Source organism: Piliocolobus tephrosceles, chromosome 11, assembly GCF_002776525.5.
Source record: "Piliocolobus tephrosceles isolate RC106 chromosome 11, ASM277652v3, whole genome shotgun sequence".
In the NCBI taxonomy this organism is placed as follows: domain Eukaryota; kingdom Metazoa; phylum Chordata; class Mammalia; order Primates; family Cercopithecidae; genus Piliocolobus; species Piliocolobus tephrosceles.
In genome coordinates this window covers 125199726-125223329 of record NC_045444.1, presented here as the reverse complement: position 1 = coordinate 125223329, position 23604 = coordinate 125199726, and the positions used below count along the sequence as shown (strand labels likewise).

General features: G+C 52.6%; 1 protein-coding gene across 10 annotated transcripts in view; it reads left to right on the top strand.

Moving 5' to 3' along the window:
• The window catches only part of HDAC4 (histone deacetylase 4), a 343637-nt gene extending 322676 nt beyond the window's left edge, over positions 1-20961 (top strand). For all 10 annotated transcript variants that reach the window (XM_023228691.3, XM_023228693.2, XM_023228694.2 and 7 more), the window contains 5 exons: positions 753-871; positions 2528-2661; positions 14293-14377; positions 15503-15644; positions 15982-20961. In XM_023228691.3, the coding sequence (XP_023084459.1) occupies positions 753-871; positions 2528-2661; positions 14293-14377; positions 15503-15644; positions 15982-16021 (520 nt within the window). In that variant the 3' untranslated portion in view covers positions 16022-20961. The remainder of the gene's footprint in view (positions 1-752; positions 872-2527; positions 2662-14292; positions 14378-15502; positions 15645-15981) is intronic.
• Positions 20962-23604: the final 2643 nt, after the last annotated feature.

Genomic DNA, 23604 nt, shown 5'->3' with positions numbered 1-23604 from the left:
TTTCTCAGTGGTTCTCTTTTCCAATGAGTTCTCTTACGTTTGTCATCAGTTTTCCCTTTAAAGATTCTTAAGCATCTTAATTGCATTGTAATTCCCCTTACACCTGTGTGTGTTGGTGTTCTAGGGTGACTGAGGAACATGTGGGCTCCCCCAGCAGGGCTGGCAAGGGCTCTCGGCCCTTTTGGCCACACACAGTCCCAGCACTAGGGGCAGTGGGTGACTGCACATGTTTTCAGTGGGAGCTGTGGCAAGTGCATTGTAGCAGCAAGGGCAGCCTGATGGGGCGAGTGGAGCTAACCCCGTCTCAGAAGAGAGGATGGGCAGGGAGGACCTGGCCTGGGAGGACTGGGCAGGGAGGACGGGGCAGGGTCAGGGAGGGGTGTTGGTGGGACAGGGAGCTGGCTTCACTCCCCCAGGTTAATGCAGCTTGTGCCATGGGGGTTACAGAAATATGCAGAAAACAGCATATCAAGAAAGAGCGATGCCCTCACTCTCACCAAGCAAGTATAGTGGGGCTTGTTGGCTTGCATTGTGAGATGTGTGTGAAATGAGCCTGGATCACACGCAGGTTGATTCCCTTCTAATTAAGCATGGGTCGCCAGATTCCAGCCTGCTATGTGGAGCCCTCAGGCCGCCAATGGCCGAGGGGGTGCGGGGCAGGCACGATCAGTGCCAGAGGGAACCTTGGGGTTTTGTGACTGTCCCGTCCTTCTCTCAGCTGACCCAGTAACGCCTTCTCCTGCCCTTTGCAGAACGGTGGTCATGCCGATCGCCAGCGAGTTTGCCCCGGACGTGGTGTTGGTGTCATCGGGCTTCGACGCCGTGGAGGGCCACCCCACACCTCTCGGGGGCTACAACCTCTCCGCCAGATGTAAGTGGTTCTGCGCATGACCGAGGAGCCGGCTCTGCTCATGTCCATGATCCGCTGTGTTCCACATGTCGGGTCTCCTTTTCAATAATGAGATAAGGAAAGGCACCTTCTTACTCATGACCAAGGTCCTGACCATACTGGGAACCAGTCCATTTGGAAGGCTCCAGAGAACTCAGAGTGGGCAGCGGGAGCTCAGACCCAGGCACCTCAGGCATTCTTTGCCCAGGAAGGGCCCAGGGCACACGAGGCTCCCTCTCTGGGATGCGGGTGCCCAGGAAGCTGCAGGCCACCTCCAGGGGCAGGTCCTGGTCCCACCGAGAGCTGAGATGCGCCCTGTGCTGCTTCTCTGGCAGGCAGCGCTCCTTGGAACCATAAAGGGAAGTTCCTGGGAGCACAGCCAAGTTCAGAGTTGGATGAGGAAGCCCAGGATGTGGGGGTCCTCTCGGGATCAGCGTTAGGGGGCATGCTGTCAGGACGGGAGGAGGGACTGCCCAGCGGTGCTCCCACTGTGCCTCAGTAACTCACAAGGAGATGAAAACCTCCTGGCATCAGCGCTTGGCACATACAAAGGCCTGGCCACCTCCCCCACCCTGGAGTCCCCGAGGAGCCTGGAGAGCCACCTGAGGCCCAAGCTTCCTGGAGCCTCGGTCCTAGCCCTGGTGACGCCCTCAAGGCCTCGGCGTCCAAAGTGTGCGGCCCTCCCCACTCCTATTGGCACAGGCGGCCAAGGAGGGGCCCATCTCTCAGGTCCTTGCATGGGGAGGGTGTGGCTCACCCAGGAGACCTGAGGCGGCCCTTGGTGGCCAGGCTTCTGTGGGGCCTCGCACAATCCACCTGACCCCAGGCTGTGCAGCCTAGTGACCAGCAAAGTGACCAGATGGAGGGCAAAGAGCTTCCACTGTGCCTAACGCCCCACAGCACCCGGCCCGGAGCACTGCGGCCACCACATCCTCAGCTTCCTCCTCAGTCCGCACAGCTGCCTCGAAGCCCCTGTCACTGTTCCCATCAGATGGGATGAACCGAGGCTTTGGGAAGCTACAGCCTCGCCAGCCCATGATCGGGGCCACTAATCAGCGGCGCGTGGTTCCCGGCTCTCTAATCAGCACCAGCCTGGCCTGGCTGAGGGTGGTGATTACCCTCATCCAGCAGGCATTCCCTCCCGGGGTGAGTGATGTGGGTGCAGTGGCGGGACTATGGCTCCTGATCAAAGCCAGACGTTCAGACCTGGACGTGGGAGAACCCTCCAGGAGGACATGCAGCCTGTGCACATGTGTACACATACATGTTCAGAGCATGTCAGATAACCAGAGCCCGCTGGGCCGTGGCCACAAGAGCATGGCTGTAGCCCCTCTGAGGGGGCCAAAGAGCAGGTGGCCTGCGGCCTCTGGGTGGGGCTGGCTGCCCTCGTCCCCTAGGGCAGATGATTTGCTGATTACAAATCAAAGCATTGAAGCCGTAATTCCTATTCTCAAACAGATCAAAGAGGAAATCCAAAGCTGAAACTCCTCAGCAAATTTATTAAACCAAACCCGGCCCGGCCGTGTGTCTCGTCACCCCCACCCCCAGTCTTCTTACAATGCCGTGAGATGCGTTTCTGGGCTGCACTGGCCGCGGCCCTCCCCCGTTCACACCGCAGTCTCCCGTTTCCCGCTGCAGGCTTTGGATACCTGACGAAGCAGCTGATGGGCCTGGCTGGCGGCCGGATTGTCCTGGCCCTCGAGGGAGGCCACGACCTGACCGCCATTTGCGACGCCTCCGAAGCATGCGTTTCTGCCTTGCTGGGAAATGAGGTACGAAGACTCCAGAGGCCCCATGGGACACTCCACACTGACAGGCTTGGGGTTGTGGCCTGGCTGCCCGAGAGCCCCAGAGTGTGAAAGCCAGTGGGTCTCTGACCACGTGGGTGCCACCGCTCCGCTTGCACCTGCCCCCACCCCCGCGTAGCTCTACATGTGGCAGAACTGTGATGACGGCTGGACGAGGTGGCTGGGGCAGGACTGGAAGGAGCCCTTTTGTCGTGAGAAGATGGCTCAGGGTCCTCTGCGGTGCAGCTGCACCCTTCCAGTTCAGGGTCCCTCTGTCCTTTACATGGAGCACGTTGTGATCAGAGGTTTTCTGTTTCTCTCCTCATGTCATCTGTGGACAGTCAGCTTCTCTAGGGAATCCTCATGTGGGTTTCGATCAGTGGCCCCGAGGCGGGCTGGGGCTCTTCTGCCCAGCAGGCCTATCTGCTGCTCTGAGCCCCCAGGAACATGGCTCCCTGCTGTGTCCCTACCAACACCGCTGGAGGGAGGCAGAGACGCTGTGGTCTGTACAGCCGGGCCTCCGAGGCCTGGGCAGAGACAAAGAACGTTCCAGGGGCTCGGGGCGAGAGCACCACCTGCAGCGTTCCGTTCCCGCGTGATGTTGGGGCCCGGGCCTCCCTGCTCCAGTGCAGGTCCTGAGAACAGCCGCCCAAAGTGTGGGGGACTCGGGGGCCGTGTGTCCGCGTCACCTGACCACAGGAAGTGGAGAGCAGGGCAGTGCGGAGGCTCCAGCACACCAGATGCAGAGGCCTTGCTAGGGGGCCTGGTGGGAGTCTGCCTCCCGTGCCCTCTGGGACTGCTGTCCCCAGCCCGGCGGTCCTGAGGACAGTCTCAGAAGAGTCGGGGTGACAGGGCACTTAGTGGGGGTGTCCTGGTACTCAGTGGTTTTCACCCCCATTGGATGCCCAGCCCCCACTCTGGGGGGCTTCTCTGGAAGCAGCATCCTCATTTTCAGCTCAAGGAAAAGGCAGCACTCTGCCATCCGACCTCACCTGTCTTTATAAAAAGATCTCCCCTGCGCCTTCTGTTTGGGGAACCAGTGGGGCAGCAGCAGCTCGGATGCCCTCGGGTCACTGCTGGCTTTTGCCTGCCGTGGGTGCTCCAGACTGAGGTGCTGGTCCCAGGCCCTCTGTTCATCAGATGGGCGGTCACATAGTCACAGGTGCCCTGCACCCTGGGCTCTGGTGTCTGATGGCTCCTACTGACAGGTGCTCTGGCCTGGCATTGTGGGGTGGGGGGGACAGAAGGACGGCAGGGACTGCAGCCATCCCAGGACACTCTGTGCAAGCCTCCCCTGATGGAAAGCTGGCCCTGCTCACTCCAGGACGATCCGGGTGCCGTGCAGCTAGGGGCAGCACCCAGGGGCACTCAAGGTCACAAGCGGTGGGGAAATGTCAGGTTGCACAGGAGGCCACGGACCCTGTGGTTAAGCACAGCTCTCGCGGGGTCTGGTGTGCAGGCATCGTTCGCCTTGTTCTGGAAAATGCAGAGGCAGGGTCTGCTCTCTGGCCCACTGTCTGTGGGTGGCCTCAGCGTGTGCACTGGGCCTCGAGGTGGCCAGCACACAGGGCACCTTGCAGAGGACGCCTCGTACACGTGGGTGTGGGTGCTGGCATTCTCGTTGTGAGCGTTAGAACAAAAAGGGCTCTTCTTCCCCAGTGCAAACCCCATTGTGAGAGGAACCCCACTGGTCACAGCCAGTTCCCACCTCCACAACCTCTGCCCTCTGGCCCTGGGAAGCAGGTTGCTTTCCCGACAACTGGTAGCTTGCTGCTAACTGGGGGGCCGCTGGAGCAGAGGAAGCCGCGCGTTCCTGACCTGGGTCTGCTCGTGAGAGCAGGGTCTTATTGTGAGCAGTCAAGACCCCCACCTTCCTAGGGCCCCAGGCCGCCCCCAGGAAGCACCAGAACCTTCCTCCCTCCCCTTCTGTCGGGGCCAATGTGAGGGGCAGCATCAGAGACAGTGGAGAGGGGACCTGGGGCTGCAAGTCCTACCTCCAGCCAGGGCCTCCCCAGTCAGGGGTCTCCCCCTGCATCAGAAGCGGGAGCAGCAGAGGACATCCTCCGGGCCCCTCCCCACCCCCTCAGCAGCCTGTGCCGGAAGTGGGAGCAGCACAGGGCATCCTCCGGGCCCCTCCCGCCCCCCTCAGCAGGCCTGCAGCCATGGCTTTCCCAGAAAGGCCAGTTTTGTAATCCTAAATTTTGAAAGATTCGCTCTGAGACAAACCTGCTTTATTTTCCAGGAAAGGTCTCATTCAGTCACAGGCCTAAAGGCCAAGCACACCAGAAATATCTCCAGGTGACAGAAACTGCCCGACCCAGCAAGGGGGCCTTTCCGGACTGGGGAAGCCAGGGCGGTGCGCGTCAGCTGTGTGTTCCTCCAGCCCTTGCCGTAGAGGGTCCATCTGAGAGACAGGGGCAGCGTCCTTAGAACCTGCAAGACACTGTCTCTCTGCAGTGACTCGTGATCTAAGGGCCGTGGGTGAGGCCTGCAGATTATTGGTGGGGCTCAGTGCCTTGCCCCAGTGACCATGTGAAGCTGCTGAGGGAGGGCCAGGACTGGCAGCGCTGAGCCTTGGCTCACCCAAAGGCTGCCACGGGGCCTGGACCCAGACTTGGGAAGCCAGGACGCTGGCGGTCAGGGAAGTGAGCACTGGCCAGCAGTCTCCCAGACAGGAGGGAGGTTCGGTGGCTTGAGGAAGTAGAGGACGCCAAGGGCAGGGTGACCTTGGGGGTCAGTGAGAGCCCAGAGGGGCAGGCGCCTCACGGGAGGACAGTTGGGCTCTCACAGAGGGCGTGGGGGAGGCGGGACTGGCCAAACCAAGAGCACGAGGCAGCGGGGCCAGGCCTGAGGTGGTCTCTTGGGCCCCACTGGAACCCCTGGATCTTCTGAGGGGTGGGCACGTGTGGCCCCTTGCACCGCTCCACCGACAGCTGACAGTGCTGCCTTAAAGACTGCAGGACCACGGCCTGGCCTGGGAGGATGGGAACGGTGCCATGACCCATTACAGAGCAAGACCCCTGGGTGCGTGACCCCGGGCACAGCAGACCTAGCCTATGTGAGACCCCCTGGGTGCCAAACCCCAAGTGCACAAGACTTAGCCAGGGGAGCGACAGCAGGTGATGGCCAAGGGCAGGGCCTTGAGGGGGAGGATCAGGACCTTGCATAGCCAAAGGGAACCCCATGGGACCTGCAGCCTAGGCCATCAGAGTGCCAGCCAGAGGGGTGCCGAGAGGGGACATGGGCAGTGGCTGCAGGTAGCAGGACATGCCCTTCCTTCTCCTGGCCGTCTTTGCTGGTCAGGGATGGTGTTCACGTTAACATAAATCACAAGCAGATCAAAGATCCAGGTGGCATCCCTGCAGCGGGCAAGCTGGCCAGCGACAGGCTGGATAAAACACCAGGCTGCTGTTTAAAACGTCCAAAGCACTTTACAGATGCTTTCTTCACATTAAACAGTCTTTTCCCCCTTTTTGCTCCAGTTAAAAGGCAACTGACGTATATATTCTACCATCCCGAAGCCTTATGGTGCTTCTGGCTAGTTATTTTAAATAACGATAGGGAACTTCGCTTTCAGCCACGGCCTGTTCTTGCTTCCTGATGCGCGTTTGGTCTTCTAACAAGAAAATATTCTTTTACTTAAACACATCAGAAAGCAGGAAGCACTCATTTTATCAAGGTCTCTTTAAAAGTCTCTTTAATGCACAAGAGTTGGCCTGGGCCCCGCTCCTCTGCCCGGCGGCCTTTGATGAAGGTTGATATACAGTGTGCTGGGCAATCTGGCACACGCAGGCGGGGCCGCCAGCTGTGACGGCAGTGGCCTGCAGGGATGCTGCTGCAGCAGAAGTGGCTGAGTTATAGGGTGTGCAGGACAGGAAGCGCAGAGGGGCCTCGGTGTCCCCGCTCCCTATCTGAGTGACCCCTCTGTCTTCAGCGCGCACATCTGGAGGCCGGTGCTGCTCCCAGCAACCATTTTATTTAATAGTTTCCGTGTTCAGTTTTCTGCAACCGCCAGTGACCACGGACAGTGAAAAGTCCCTACCAGTGTCGCATGTTGCAGTGTAGACGGGCCATGGAGTCGTGTGGGCGCAGCACCGAGTCGGGGCCTCCAGCCAACTTCCATCAAAGACCCTGCACCCGACGGCCACGGGGATCTGTGGCCCAGGCCCGTGCCCCTGGGAGGTTGGGGAAGGACTATCTCCCCTGAGACCATGCCCCAGGCAGGTTTTTGCTTGCATCAATTTTCTACTTTAGTCATGGGGCATTTCAGGGTTAAAATGCCACCATCTCATTTAACCCACTCCAGGATTCGTGGAGGACGTTCGTGGAGCAGGAGGGGGTGTTGTGTGGAAAAGGGTTTCCCCCAGAGGTTAGCTCATTAGTTATGTCCTGACGCTTTGTGAAAGGTGTGGACCTGAAGCAGCTCGAACAGAGTAACAAAAACCAAGTGTGTGTGAGGGACTGAATTGGATCCACCTGAGATCTGCCTGCTGCCTCCAGCCACTCCTCCTCATCACACTCACACCCCACATGGGCACCCTCTTGTACACACACACCACACGTGCGCACACACACGTACCACAGTCTCACACATGCACCACACGCACATCCTCACACGCACACCACACAAACACCAGTCACACATGCACACACCACACAAGCACCACAGTCACACATGCACACACCACACGCACACCCTCTTGTGCACACACACACCACACATGCACACCCACACAGGCACACACACACCACACATGCACACCCACACAGGCACCAGTCTCACCTGTGCACACACCACACACGCACACCCTGTCATGCACACACCACACATGCACACCCAGTCACCAGTCTCACATGTACACACACCACACAGGCACCAGTCTCACATGTGCACACACACAGGTACCAGTCTCACGTGCACACACCACACGCGCATCCTCGCACACATGCACACATGCACACCCACACAAGCACCACAGTCACACGTGCACACACACGACATACACACCCTCTTGTGCATGCACACACCCCACACATGCACAGGCACCACAGTCTCACACCACATGCACCACACACGCATGCCCTCTTGTACTTGCACAAACCACACATAGGCACACCCACACAAGCACCACAGTCTCACATATCTGCACACTCATACCCTCGTAAATGCACACAACAGTCTCACGCATGCACACACAGGAACTACACGCAGTCTCACACCACACACGTGCACTCTCACATAGCCCACAGGCTGTCACACACGCACATTCATACACATGAATGCTCACACCACACTCTCACACTCCCCCCATGCCAACAGCAAACGTTTTCTCTGCGCGCAGCCACGTGTGGCACACACAGGATCCACATCGTGTGTCCGGCTTGCTCCTCTTTCCATCTGGGCTGCCTAAGCCTTCCTGGCCAACTTTCAGCAAGCGGAGCCCAGCCTTGTGGCCTTCAGAGTTGAAGGAGCTGTGGCCACATGCAGCGGGGCCGTCCCTCTGGGCCCCATTACCTGGGTGTTGGGATATGAGGGACATCTCAGCGCTCCTCCTTCCTTGGGGCCCTCTGTGAAGGAGCCTGCGCGCGTGCCGCACGGCCCGGACCGGGGCAGGTTGGGCTGCTCCGGCTTTGCTTATGATAGACAGTTGTGCTGGGCTTCCGGGCAAGTCCCCAGGACACTTAGATGCCCGTGTCTCCGGTAAATGTCCAGGAGGGGAAGTGACGGGCCCAGGGTGTGTTTGTTCACCTTTAGGAGATAACATGAAGGGGCTTTTTAAGGGTTGAAACTGTCTTCAGCAGTGGCGTGACCAGACCTCAGCAGCACTTGGCATTGTTGCCCTTGACCTTTGCCAGCTGGACGGGGGTAAAACGGGCCCCCCTGCAGGGCTCCAGGGTCCCTCATGACCACCACAGCTGGGCAGCCCGGCATCCGCCTGTTGGCCACTTGGGCTTTCCTTTCTTGTGAAGTTCGTGCCTTTTGCCTGTTTTTCTATTGGATTTTTTCCCTGTTTGTTCCCAGTGGGGTGAATTAGACAGACGGACAGAGAGACGGAAGGAGGGAGGGAGGGAGGGAGCGGTGGTGTGAAGCAGGTTCTCCGCACATTGGTGACCAGCTTTTCTGAGTCCAGGGAGACAGAACACCCACACACACGTTCTGTGCAGCGGGTTTACTGCTTACATACAGGCAGCAGGGGATGGCAGAAGCCCAGGGCACCGTGAGCCGGTCCCCCGAGGCTTGGAAAATGCCCCAGTGGATGGAGTCCCGTCTGCACACTCCTCCAGGAAACAGCCTGTCCTGGATTTTGTACCCCGAGTGCCGTGTGACACGCTGAGCTGAAGCACTGAAGGGTGGCCTGTTTCCTCCGGTGGAGGACCGAGACAGAGCCGGGCTGGCCGGCCCGTGTCCTCCGCATCTCAGGCTGTGTTCCCCAGCACAGTCCACAGTCACTCTCGAGAACTATGAGTGTGAGGGACCTGGGTGGGTCCAAGGCCCCCCGGAGAACTGTCCCGCAGGCTGGTGGGTGGGTCCGAGGCCCCCCGGAGAACTGTCCCGCAGGCTGGTGGGTGGGTCCAAGGTCCCCCGGAGAACTGTCCCGCAGGCTGGTGGGTGGGTCCAAGGTCCCCTGGAGAACTGTCCTGCAGGCTGGTGGGTGGTTCCAAGGTCCCCCGGAGAACTGTCCTCCAGACTGGTGGGCGATAGCTGGGTCCGTACGAGCGTTCTCCTCCCTGTTCTCTGGAGGAGTGGAGGTAGGATCAGAGTAATCTGTTCCTTGACTGGGAGGACTCTCCTAGGCCACAGGTTTACTTTGGGTGAAAATTTTAAATTACAGATTCAGTGACTTTAATAGGTCCATGTAAGTTTCCTATTCCTTCTTAATTTTGAGAAATTACATTTTACCAGAAATGTCTCCATTTCAACCAAAATTTCTTCAGATTTCTTGGCAAGAATTAAGTGTCCCCAGTTTCCTGCCTTTTACATCTCTGCTCTGCCTGCAGCCGGGGCCCCCTTTCATCCCTGGGGTCGTCCCTGTGTGCCCCCAAACTTGGGTTTCCTCCGTCAATCCTGCCAGATACGGACCTTGTCAGTTCAATCAGGCACTTCCACGAAGCCATTTTCAGCTGCAGCATCCTTTTTTCTTCTCAGAATTTATTTGTCTGCTTTGCCATCTATTTTCTTTACTTCTTGCTTTAGGACCACTGTGTTCTCTTGCTAACTTCTTACATTGAATATTTAGTTTCAGTCTTTCCTGATATGTGCAGTTAGGGCTGTAAATGGCTCCAGCGTGGCATTCAGCCACGTCTCGCATCGTGATAGGCAGCGCTTTTCATTATTTTTTAGTTCTCAGCATTTCCTGATTTCTCTTCTGAGTTCTTCTTTGAGCCATGACTTGGTATGTTTTCTAATTTCCAAACATGAGGACTCATGGTTCTCTTTTTGCTATCAATTTCTAACAAATTGCACTGTGGTAAGAAAAGGAAGTGTGGTTGGCATTTGCTTTTTTGTGGAGACTTGCTTTACGGGCCAGTGCGTGGTCAGCCTCCGGAGACCTTCCACATGTGTTTGGGATAATGTGTCTTCTCCGTCTGTTTCACAGAGTTCTGTTTGTTTGTGTTCAGTAAACAGAGCTCGCTAATGGTATTGTTCACGTTTCGGTTTTCCTGACTGACGATTGTCTGCTGGATCTGAGAAAGACGTGACGAGGTCTCCCTTGTCTTCTTTCCGTTGCACCCTTTTTAGACGATTTAAAGCTGCTTTACTAAATACAGACATTTAACATCACTTTGCCCTTTTGTGGTGAATTGAAGTTTTATCACAGTAACCTTCTGTGTATCCAGTAATGGCCTTTCCCTTACATCTTTTGTGCCACATGTTGGAGCGGTGACCCCAGCTGCCTTTCGGTCAGGTTTGCCTGCCTAGCATCAGTTTTCCTGTGTGACTTTCAGCCTTCCCCTGACGTTTCAGATGTGTCTCCTATAAACAGCAAAAGCCTGGGCAGTATGTTATTTTCATGTCCTGTCCAGTGGTCCGTGCTTTAAGTGGAAACGTGGGTCATTTGCCGTTAGTTTGATGCCTTTTTTCAGATGCCTTTGTACCATCTTACTTTACTCTTTGTTTGTCCCCATTTCCTGGAGCTCTTTCCTTTTTCTCTTTTCTCACCTTCTCTTGGGGTAATTGAGGGCTTCCTGCATATTCCGTTTTTTCCTCTACTGAGTCCAAAGATATGCAACCTATTTTGTTTTTCATTCATCATTTTCAACAATTGGAGCATGTATTCTCAACACAGTCAGCATCCTGACTGCCGCCTCTGTGCAAACCAAAGCCGGGACTGGGCCAGCCCCGATGAGGGTGCCAGGGTGCCACAGTAGACACGGAGCACCCAGGTGGATCTCCTTCCACTGCAAAACTGCTTGTTTATCAGACATTGAAACTGAACCAGGGCGGTGAGTGGTTTTGTTTGTTTTTGTTTTACTAAATCCGGCAGCCCTAGATGCAGTGGCCCATCCCAGGTGATATCACTGATGGTATTTCATTTCCTGCTTTCTTTTGTTTGATTTCACTGATAAGACCCCATTATTATTGCTCTGTGTCATCCTCTTTGTCCAGGCTCCCTCTCCTGCAGTTACATCATTTTCTTGGCTCATCGTTCCTTCTTATTTCTCACACTGTCTTCGAGGATTATTTTCATACGGCCCTTAAGTGTAATACATGCACTAGCGTGTCCCTTGGGAAAGCACTCCTGTGGTCGACTTCCCCAGCTCATGTTTGTGAGGAGGAAGTTCTTTATCTCACCCTTGTTCTTGGATGATAGTTTCACTGGATAAACAATTCTGGGTTGACAAGGATTTGCTCTTGACACACTGAAGATCTTCAGCCACTGTCTGCTTGTATCCATTGCTGTTAGGGAGTTGGGGTGTGGCTAATGGCTACCCCTTTGAAGATTCTGTTTTCTCTAGCAGCTTTTATAATTTTCGCCTTGCTTTTGATGTTCTGCAGTTTTACTCTGATATGACTAGGTGTGCACTCCTGGTTTTTATTTTTTTACCCCTGCTTGGGTCTCAAATCTTCCACGTTAGGTTCATAAATCTCTGGTTGTTTCATCATACAGAAATGTCATTTATTTTTAATACATACTCAGCATATTTACTTTTTATAATTTATAACTGATAATTTCAATAACTGCAATCTTTAAGGATCTAATCAACATTCTTAACAAACTTAATTTTTAGATAGTTTAAGATTTACAGAAACATTGTAGAGATCATGTACGAGTCCCTCATATCCCCCTCAGAAAACGTCTTCTACTGCCAACATCTTACCTCGATACGAGTCATTCGTCACAATTTAGAAACCAACGCTGGTCCATGACTATTAACTCCAGAGTGTATTCGATGTCACCAGCTTGACCGCAACTGCCCCTTTTCTATTCTAGGGTCCTGTCCGGGATCACACATCACATTTAGTCGTATCATGTCTTTTGTCTCAGTCTTCCATGGTTTTTCAAGGCCAGGGATTTTGCAGACTGTCCCTCAGTTTGTGCTTGAGTTTTTTCTCCTGGTTCTGTGCTTTGGGGAGGAAGATCACAGAATCAAAATGCCGTTTGCCTGTCGGATGTGCTGCCAACACGGCTCACTGACCTTGGTCATTTGCTGAGAGTGACGTTTGCTGGGTCCTTCCACCATTGGGTTACACTTTTCCTGCCTTTCCAAATATATTCTTTGGGAGAAAGTCACACTCAGCACAGCGCACACTCGGGGACAGAGTTGGGGGCGGGGCCTTAAGCGCCATCTCCTGGAGAGGGGAGTAGGTACGTGCGTTATTTGAAATGCTCAAGGACTTGTCTCTGCTCCCTGTGTATTTAGTTATTTGTTCTTATCCCGGTGGACTCCTGGGTATCTGTCTTACACTTTGGGTCATGCTTCAATACCGAGGTGTTTCTTTTGCTGCTCAGCTGGTTCCTGCTCTGGCCCTGCGTGTCCTGACAGGACCCGTCCCTTGGCCTTCAGGCATGTCCTGATTTCCCAGCTCCACAAGGTGCTCCAGGCTCTCCTTGTATTTTCCCTGCCCCAGCCTTGGACTGAGCCGTTCTCCAAGGAGCCCACTTCCCTTCATTGGAGAATGGGATTGGGAACCTCACTCGTCTCTGCTGACCCAGGCTCGTGCTGGCTCGCTTCTGTGTTGTTTGGGGTTTTTGTCTTTGGGAACTCATGCTTCCTGGAAGTTAACCGGCTGCACTCATTTGAAGCCTGCTGTGGGGATGTGTGCCTCCAAAGAGGCCCTGCAGTGGTTTCTGCCTGGCGCCCTGGCCTGGCGGAGCTGACACTGTCGATAGTGGCTGTCCACTCACAGTGTCTAGAACCAGGCAAATTCTCAGGGCCACTTTGTCTTTTCACCTCTACCCAGAAGCCAGAGCTAAAACCCAAACGCTCCTTCCAGTTGCTTCTGTGGGACAAGTTGTTTTCTGTCTGTCCTCGCTCACCCATCCTTTCCTGACAGTGGTCTTTCCAGCCCCAGCCTGCACAGCCCAGGGCTGGCTCCAGGACACCTGGGGACATGGGTGCTCTGGCCTCCTGGATCAGGTCCAGCTTTGTTCCAGACCCAGCAGGTTTTCCCTGGTTTTGTGGGCTTTTCCAGTTATTTAAAGGCTCTTGAACTGTTGTATTTCTATATTTTTATAATCTATTTCAATCAACTTTTTTTAAAATTTTTATTTTGAGACAGGGTCTCACTCTGTTGCCCAGACAAGAGTGCTGTGGCACAATCTCGGCTCACTGCAGCCTCTGTCTCCCAGATTCAAGGGATTCTCATGCCTCAGCCTCCCGAGTAGTTGGGACTACAGGCGCACACCACCACACCTGGCTACGTTTTGTATTTTTAGTACAGATGGAGTTTCACCACGTTGCCCAGGCTGGTCTGGAACTCCTGACCTCAAGTGATCCACCTGCCTTGGCCTCCCAAAGTACTGGGATTACAGGCATGAGCCACCATGCCTGGCCAGTCAACTATTTTTAATTGTTGTATTGCAAATGCTTTGCTCTGTTGCCCTGTCATTTACCTATAAACTTCTTCCCTGCTTTTATCTGCTGCCAGTACTTAGGGAAAAACTTGGTGTGAAGGATTCCCTCTGAGAGATCTGACTTCTTCTTCCATTTCATCTCCCCCAACCCCACCTTCCACTGCCCTGAAAGAAAACCAAGATCAGGGGATATTCAAACATTTTTATTTATTAATAAAAGACAAGGAAAAGGAAAGTGATGAAGTAAGCATCCCTCCCCCTAATGTAACCCCGTGGCATCGATGGCAGATACCAAGCTCACGTGCTGGTGCCAGCCCACTCCTGGGGACCATCTTTCTTCCTGCTACTTGTAGGAACCCACAAATATACCTTATAGTGCCCTAAAAAAATACCTACATAAATCCACTTTTACAGAAAAGTTATATAATAAATACCACAGCACATTTGACTTTTTAAAGTTATTTTTTTCTACTCTGTGGGCAAATGCACCCCACAAGGGACTCTGTGCTCAGGAAACAGTTGCAGTCTCAGTACACCCCATCTAATGCACGTGTGGATTATATTGGCAGTCTTTATATTCTTATGTATTTTCTTCCAGCTTGATCCTCTCCCAGAAAAGGTTTTACAGCAAAGACCCAATGCAAACGCTGTCCGCTCCATGGAGAAAGTCATGGAAATCCACAGTAAGTTGCCTGGCCGGGTGCTCACAGGGGACGTGCTCCTGGGAGCGGGACCCCACTGCCCCGCATCCCTGTCCCCCTGTACCCCCAGTTCCTCTCCATCCCACTGCCAGCTGCTTCCCCAGGCCTGCAGCAGGAGGCCTTGCTTTCAGCTACATTTCTTGAGCTGGTAGAGACTCACATTTAACTCCCAGTGGATTTTCCCTGGCCTGCTGGGATGGTTCCATCAGCCCATTTTGTAGGTCTAGAGAATCAAGGCCCAGACAGTCTCAGTGTGAAGCCACTTGCTCTAGGTCCCCAGCTAGCAGTGGGAGCCATGGCTGTGAACCTGTACCCTGGGGACTCCGGCCTCTTCCCTGGACCAGAGAAGCCCACGTCCTTAGATCAAAGAACGCTTGGCCCTGCAAAGAGGCAGGATGTAGGCCCTCCGCCTTCTGGCACCGACCCTCAAGGAGTGGGTCCTGGGTGCAAGGGCGTGGCACACAGCCTGTCTCAGAGGCACCTCCCACACCCTGTCATTGTCGTAAGCCCAGCTTGTCTTGCCTTTGAGATGACCCAGATGGTTGGCTGTCTATAAAGCAGGTGAAGTCCAGAGCTTGACTCTCCATTTCCCTGTGTGGGGGAGTCCTGGCCTCAGAGCCCTGAAGCTGACCCTGGACCAGGCCCAGCTCTCTACATACACCCGCTTGCACCTGATGCAGGACCCCTCCACCCCCAGCCTCTGTGAGGGCCCAGGCAGAAGACCCCTCAGCCCCAGCAACAATCCACCAGCTCATCTTCTCCCAGAGATAGGGAGGCTCAACCCAGCAGGCTGGCAGCCCCCACTCCTGACCACCCAGGCCAGAAAGGAGCATGGAAAGCCAGGCCCACAGGAGCCTCTGTCTGCAGTCCTAGGCAGGCCTGCTCCTGGAGGGACTCGAGCCACTCACAATGGGGAAACATTTCCAGAGATTCTCGGTCTTCACGAGTTTGTAGCCATACAGTCTTCTGCTTCGTGTCTCTTCAAAGACGGGTGCTTTTAAAATCTTAAGGGATCAATCTCGTTTGAGGCTCAGGGTCCCGCAGGACCCTCCCGGGCCACAGTGCATCCTGCTTAGTTACTGAGTGACCTTCCTCACCCCACCCCAGGCAAGTACTGGCGCTGCCTGCAGCGTGCAACCTCCACGGCAGGGCGTTCTCTGATCGAGGCTCAGACTTGCGAGAACGAAGAAGCCGAGACGGTCACCGCCATGGCCTCGCTGTCCGTGGGCGTGAAGCCCGCCGAAAAGAGGTGAGCACCTGCCCTGCCGCCCACCTGCCCTGCTGCCCACCTACAGGCTCACGCAGCCCCACTGTGTCCAGGGACACGCTGTTCAGGGTCAGAACCTTTATGGCACGTGCCATGCCAAACAGACTAGAGACAGGCCAGCGTGGCCCCCTCCTTCTAGTGCCAAAGCCCCTTAGAGACGCATGAGGAGCGTCAGATACTGAACAGATGGACCCGGTGCGCCCGGGCCTGGGTAGGCCGGTGGGTGGGGCAGCGCACAGCCTTTAACCCACGTTCTGTTCTCTCCTCTCTGTGGTCCACCTGCCCCACACCCCGTCTCTTTCTCTTGCGGGATCCACAGACCAGACGAGGAGCCCATGGAAGAGGAGCCGCCCCTGTAGCACTCCCTCGAAGCTGCTGTTCTCTTGTCTGTCTGTCTCTGTCTTGAAGCTCAGCCAAGAAACTTTCCCGTGTCACGCCTGCGTCCCACCGTGGGGCTCTCTTGGAGCATCCAGGGACACCCGGCGTACAACAGCCACGGGAAGCCTTTCTGCCACCCAGGCCCACAGGTCTCAAGACGCACATGCACACCTGGGCGTGGCAGCCTCACAGGGAACACGGGACAGACGCCGGCGACGCGCAGACACACGGACACGCGCAAGCCAAGCACACTCTGGTGGGTCCCGCGAGGGTCGCCGTGGAGGAAAGAAGCCTGTGGCGACAGGCGGCCGAGCTGCCGAATTCAGTTGACACGAGGCACAGAAAATGAATATCAAAGATCTAATAATACAAAACAAACTTGATTAAAACTGGTGCTTAAAGTTTGATTATTACCCACAACTCCACAGTCTCTGTGTAAACCACTCGACTCATCTTGTAGCTTATTTTTTTTTAAAGAGGACGTTTTCTACGGCTGTGGCCTGCCTCTGTGAACCTTAGCGGTGTGCGGTGGGGGATCTGCACCCGGGTGGGGGATGGAGTGACCTTTAAAGAAAACAAAACTGGACAGAAACAGGAATGTGAGCCTGGGGGAGCTGGCTTGAGTTTCTCAAAGCCATCGGAAGATGCGAGTTTGTGCCTTTTTTTTAATTGCTCTGGTGGATTTTTGTGGCTGGGTTTTCTGAAGTCTGAGGAACAATGCCTTAAGAAAAAACAAACAGCAGGAATTGGTGGGACAGTTTCCTGTGGCCAGCCGAGTCTGGCAGTGCTGGCACCGCGAGCTGGCCTGACGCCCCAAGCACGGGCACCAGCCGTCATCTCCGGGGCCAGGGGCTGCAGCCCGGCGGTCCCTGTTTTGCTTTATCGCTGTTTAAGAAAAATGGAGGTAGTTCCAAAAAAGTGGCAAATCCCGTTGGAGGTTTTGAAGTCCAACAAATTTTAAACGAATCCAAAGTGTTCTCTTCTCACACGTCACATAACGATTGAACATCTCCATCTGGTCGTGAAGCATGTGGTAGGCACACTTGCAGTGTTACGATCGGAATGCTTTTTATTAAAAGCAAGTAGCATGAAGTATTGCTTAAATTTTAGGTATAAATAAATATATATATGTATAATATATATTCCAATGTATTCCAAGCTAAGAAACTTGATTCTTATGAAATCTTGATAAAATATTTATAATGCATTTATAGAAAAAGTATATATATATATAAAATGAATGCAGATTGCCGAGGTCCCTGCAAATGGATGGCTTGTGAATTTGCTCTCAAGGTGCTTATGGAAAGGGATCCTGATTGAAATTCATGTATTTTCAAGCTCCAGATTGGCTCGATTTCAGATCGCCAACACATTCGCCACTGGGCAACTACCCTACAAGTTTGTACTTTCATTTTAATTATTTTCTAACAGAACCCCTCCCGTCTCCAAGCCTTCATGCACATATGTACCTAATGAGTTTTTATAGCAAAGAGTATAAATTTGCTGTTGATTTTTGTATGAATTTTTCACAAAAAGATCCTGAATAAGCATTGTTTTATGAATTTTACATTTTTCCTCACCATTTAGCAATTTTCTGAATGGTAATAATGTCTAAATCTTTTTCCTTTCTGAATTCTTGCTTGTACATTTTTTTAACTTTCAAAGGTTTTTAATTATTTTTGTTTTTATTTTTGTACAATGAGTTTTCTGCAGCATATGGAATTGTTGCCGTCAGAGTTTATTTTCAGAAAGTGAGAGGAGGGACCGTAGGTCTTTTTGGAGTGACACCAACGATTGTGTCTTTCCTAGTCTGTCCTAGGAGCTGTATAAAGAAGCCCAGGGGCTCTTTTTCACCTTCAACACTAGTAGTATTACGAGGGGTGGTGTATTTTTCCCCTCTGTGGCAAGGGCAGGGAGGGTCGCTTAGGATGCCCGGCCACCCTGGGAGGCTTGCCAGATGCCGGGGGTAGTCAGCATTAATGAAACTCATGTTTAAACTTCTCTGACCACATCGTCAGGATAGAATTCTAACTTCAGTTTTCCAAAGACCTTTTAAGCATGTCAGCAATGCATGGGGCACACGTGGGGCTCTTTACCCATTTGGGTTTTTCCACTGCAGCCACATGGCCAGCCCTGGATTTGGGAGCCTGTGGCTGCAAGGAACCCAGGGACCCTTGTTGCCTGGTGAACCTGCAGGGAGGGTGTGATTTCCTGACCAGGACAGCCAGTCTTTACTCTTTTTCTCTTCAACAGTAACTGACAGTCACGTTTTACTGGTAACTTATTTTCCAGCACATGAAGCCACCAGTTTCATTCCAAAGTGTATCGGGTTCAGACTTGTGGGCAGAAGTTCAGACACACCATGCTCAGGAGGGACCCAGAGCCGAGTTTCGGAGTTTGGTAAAGTTTACAGGGTAGCTTCTGAAATTAACTCAAACTTTTGACCAAATGAGTGCAGATTCTTGGATTCACTTGGTCATTGAGCTGCTGACCGTCAGCTCTGAGACAGTGGTTTGAGAGCAGGCAGAACGGTCTTGGGACTTGTTTGACTTTCCCCTCCCTAGTGGCCACTCTTTGCTCTGAAGCCCAGATTGGCAAGAGGAGCTGGTCCATTCCCCATTCATGGCACAGAGCAGTGGCAGGGCCCAGCTAGCCGGCTCTTCTGGCCTCCTTGGCCTCATTCTCTGCACAGCCCTCTGGGGATCCTACCACCTGCCCTCTTACTCCGCCATGGCTTATGGGGAGGAATGCATCATCTCACTTTTTTTTTTAAGCAGATGATGGGATAACATGGACTGCTTCGTGGCCAGGTTATCACTGGGGGGACTAAATTCTAATCTCATTTAAATGGAGACATCCTCTGTGCAAAGACCTGGCAGGGGGAGGCACGTTTCATCTGTCAGCTCACTCCAGCTTCACAAATGTGCTGAGAGCATTACTGTGTAGCCTTTTCTTCGAAGACGCACTTGGCCCTTCTCCACAGCAAGTGTCCGGGCAGATGGCGGAGGATCTGCCTCGGCATCTGTGGGCAGGACCACATCAGGGAGGGTTTTTTCATGTGCTCTCCCTGTGGGTCCTTGGACCTTTAGCCTTTTTCTTCCTTTGCAAAGGCCTTGGGGGCACTGGCTGGGAGTCAGCAAGCGAGCACTTTATATCCCTTTGAGGGAAACCCCAGTGACGCCACTGGGCCTCTTGGCGTCTGCCCTGCCCTCGCGGCTTCCTGCCGTGCTGCAGCGTGCCCACGTGCCCACGCCCCACCAGCAGGCGGCTGTGTCCCGGAGGCCGTGGCCCGCTGGGACTGGCCGCCCCTCCCCAGCGTCCCAGGGCTCCGGTTCTGGAGGGCCACTTTGTCAAAGTGTTTCAGTTTTTCTTTACTTCTTTTGAAAATCTGTTTGCAAGGGGAAGGACCATTTCGTAATGGTCTGACACAAAGCAAGTTTGATTTTTGCAGCACTAGCAATGGACTTTGTTGTTTTTCTTTTTGATCAGAACATTCCTTCTTTACTGGTCACAGCCATGTGCTCATTCCATTCTTCTTTTTGTAGACTTTGGGCCCACATGTTTTATGGGCATTGATACATATATAAATATATAGATATAAATATATATGAATATATTTTTTTAAGTTTCCTACACCTGGAGGTTGCATGGACTGTACGACCGGCATGTCTTTATATTGTATACAGATTTTGCACGCCAAACTCGGCAGCTTTGGGGAAGAAGAAAAATGCCTTTTTGTTCCCCTCTCATGACATTTGCAGATACAAAAGATGGAAATTTTTCTGTAAAACAAAACCTTGAAGGAGAGGGGGGGAAGTTTGCGTCTTATTGAACTTATTCTTAAGAAATTGTACTTTTTATTGTAAGAAAAATAAAAAGGACTACTTAAACATTTGTCATATTAAGAAAAAAAGTTTATCTAGCACTTGTGACATACCAATAATAGAGTTTATTGTATTTATGTGGAAACAGTGTTTTAGGGAAACTACTCAGAATTCAGAGTGGACTGCCTGTCGCTCTCTTGAGTTGATTTGGAGGAATTTTGTTCTGTTTTGTTTTGTCTGTCTCTTTTTATCTCCTTCCACGGGCCAGGCGAGCACCGCCCGCCCTCACTGGCCTTGTGACGGTTTATTCTGATTGAGAACTGGGTGGACTCGAAAGAGTCCCCTTTTCCGCACAGCTGTGTTGACTTTTTAATTACTTTTAGGTGATTTATGGCTAAGATTTCACTTTAAGCAGTCGTGAACTGTGCGAGCACTGTGGTTTAAAATTATACTTTGCATCGAAAGGAAACCATTTCTTCATTGTAACGAAGCCGAGCTTGTTCTTAGCTCGGCCTCACTTTGTCTCTGGCATTGATTAAAAGTCTCCTATTGAAAGAAAAAGAAAGCGAACAGTTTTTGTTTGTTTGGTTTTTTTGCTGTGTGTGCTCCATAGTGGAGGCGCTATTTTCCAATTGATGAGAATGACAGACATATATAATCTATCTATCTATCTATCTATCTATCTATCTATCTATCTATCTATAAAGGGGGCTTGAACCTTACTCACCCAAGAGCTTCTTACGGAATGTGGTAGAAAACCAAGTTGTAACAACACTGTAACCTACTTGATGCCTGTTCGCGCCCGGTGTGAGCTCCGCCCTGGCCGTGGCCACCATTTGCCTCTGTAATTTAATCCGTTTCTCTTGGATTGTCTGGACATGCCCGACAGTTCTTTCTTTTGCTCAGTGGAGTTGGAGGTTTTGTGTTTGGTTTTCTCATTCTTGTCTTGTTTTGTGTGGGTGGATTTTCACTGACCAATGATATCCTCTTCTGACGGTCAACTTCTTTCCACTTCACTGGAGTCCAGTATTCTGTACCACATCACGCAATGTGTTACTCTTGTGGTGTAAATAAAGACTGCGTTACTTGCCCTCCCAGCTCTGGTTTCTGCCCGTGCACTCTCTTCCTCATTGGCTCTCGCATGTCTGGGACCCTGTGGGTCGAACGGCCAGTGCCCTGGGTCCCATCCAGATGGTTGCATGGGAATCACTGGACCCCATGGGGACGGCCCCTAGGCCCAGACCAGCGGCAGACCCGACCCCCTCTGCCTATATAATCAGGTCCCATAGGAGTGTCATTTTAAATGTCCAGTAATTTAAATCTTTACATTATCTTCTCCCCCAAAACACTTACCAAGCCATGGTGAGCTGGAAATAATCTTGGAGAGAACAAGGCCAAAGAGAGAGGCCCAGGACCCACGCTTAGCCACCTGCCCACAGCCGCGCAAACACACTTCTGAGACTGGAGTCCAAACACTAGCCACAGCTCCTGACCCTCAGCAGCGCCCCTTCCCAGGCTCCCACATCCAGTGACTAATCAGTTGGGTGCGGAGCAGTGTAAGCACCAGGCCACCTTGGCCCAACTTAAGACAACTCAAGACCTGCTGGCTTCCCGGACGGTACCTGAGCCCCTCCCTAGGCTGATTGCCTTCCCTCCTCCCCTGTCACAGCTGCCAATCCAAGGACACCTTAACCACCTTGCACACCGAAGCCCACCCAGTCTGCTTCCCAGAAACCCAGCCAGGCACCCAGGTTGCCTCTGAGCCCCCGAAAGAGGCCTCTGGAACAGAGGGCCCTGCTGGTCCCCAGGCACGGCCGTGTGGCAAGTGGGGCTCAGCCGGCCCCAGTATAAGAAGAGGTACTTGGAGCCTGAAGCCACTGAGGCTGGAGTGGTTTTGTTATAGTCACTGATTAAATTGGCAGGTTTACTGGTTATAGTATATTAGTTATCTACTGCTTGCAATAGATTCCCTCAAAATCGAACAGCTTCAAATAGCAGACATTTATTACCTTGGAGTTTCTGAAGGTCTGAGTCTGGGTACATCTCAGCAGGGTCCCTATCACATCTTCCCTGGGGGTCTAGTCAAATGCTCAGCCAGGGTTCCTCTGGGGGCCCCCTTCCCTGCCTGATGGGCCTCTCCACAGGGCCGCCTCGAGGCCTGGCCATCGCGTCCCCCACGGCACGTGATCTGGGAGCAAGTGGAGGACGCACCAGGAGACGCAGCCAGTCTTTTAAATAGCCTCATCTCCGTGGGCATAGAAACCAGTCCAGGAGGCCAGCCCACACTCATGGGTGGGGCTTTCTCTGCTCAAGGCCCAAGGACCCTCAGACTCAGATCCCGCTGCGCTTGCCTGGGTTCGTCCGTCTCACGTGCTAGAGTAGAGATTTGGAAACTGGTCCACTCCTCTAGCCCAAGAGATGAAGACATCATCGCTCCCCAATAAACAGGTGAAATGAAGGGTTCCAGGGTTGTCTTCTCCGCCCATTTGTTTCATTACTGGGGCTGTGAACTAGAAAGCTTTATCTATTTTGGGATGCTAATCCTTTATCCATCATAAATTTATAGTATCTTCTGGTCTTTAGATTCTCCTCTCTCTGCCTCTGAAAAAGTCAGACACATACAGAAGTGGGGGACTAGTCGAGGCCCTGTGTGCTCATCAACCTGCCTCAACAGCCGTAAACACCTTCCAAATGTGTTTCGTCTACCCCCTCCTCACCCCAAACAGGATTGTTAGGAGGCAGAAGCAAATCCCAGACATCTTATCATTTCATCTGTAAATATCTCAGTAGATTTCTCTCAAAGATAAAGACTGTTTTCTTAGACAACACAGTATCTTATCGCGCTGCCAAAGTGGGCAGTTTCATATCATGATCATATTCAGCCAATGTTGAGATTTCCCCATTGTTTCAGATTGTCTTGGGTTTTTTTTCGTTGTTGTTGTTGTTACTGTTGTTCTGTTTTGTTTTGTTTTCTTACAATGTATTTGCAAAAGAAATCCAGCCATTTATGCATTTGTACCTCCACTGTGCCCTAGCCCTTTCCTCTGACAAGTATAGGAGGCAGGTGGGTCTAGAGCACTGGCCACTTCAGGCTCACACCCCTAGCAGAAGCCCCTCAGAAGTGGGGCCCACCCTTCTTTGACGTGGCCACTGGGCCCATTATTTCATTGGGGGTTTGAAGGCGGTGATGCTTTCTTTCCATTCCATTTTCACAAATGAGATACTTAAATGCATTCACCTTCACAACAAGCAAGCAACTGTTATATCAAGTCTCTAGACCCAACCCCTGTGTTTAGAAAGAATTAAACACGTAAAGGTTACAATTACAAATTGAAAAGGGTTTCCACTCAGCGTCCCATTGATTTGAGATCTTTTAGTCAATAATTTATGGATGGTATTATTATTATTATTATTATTATTTTAGAGTCTCACCCTGTCGCCCAGGCTGGAGTGCAATGGCACAGTCTTGGCTCACTGCGACCTCCGCCTCCTAGGTTCAAGTGATTCTCCTGCCTCAGCCTCGCAAGTAGCTGGGATTACAGGCGCCCGCCACTATGCCCAGCTTTTTTGTATTTTTAGTAGAGACGGTATTCCACCATGTTGGCAAGGCTGGTCTCAAACTCCTTACCTCAGGTGATCTGCCCGTCTTGGCCCCCCAAAGTGCTGGGATTACAGGCATGAACCACTGCACCCAGCCGAGGATGGTAATATTATATGGTACTATATATATGAGACTTTAA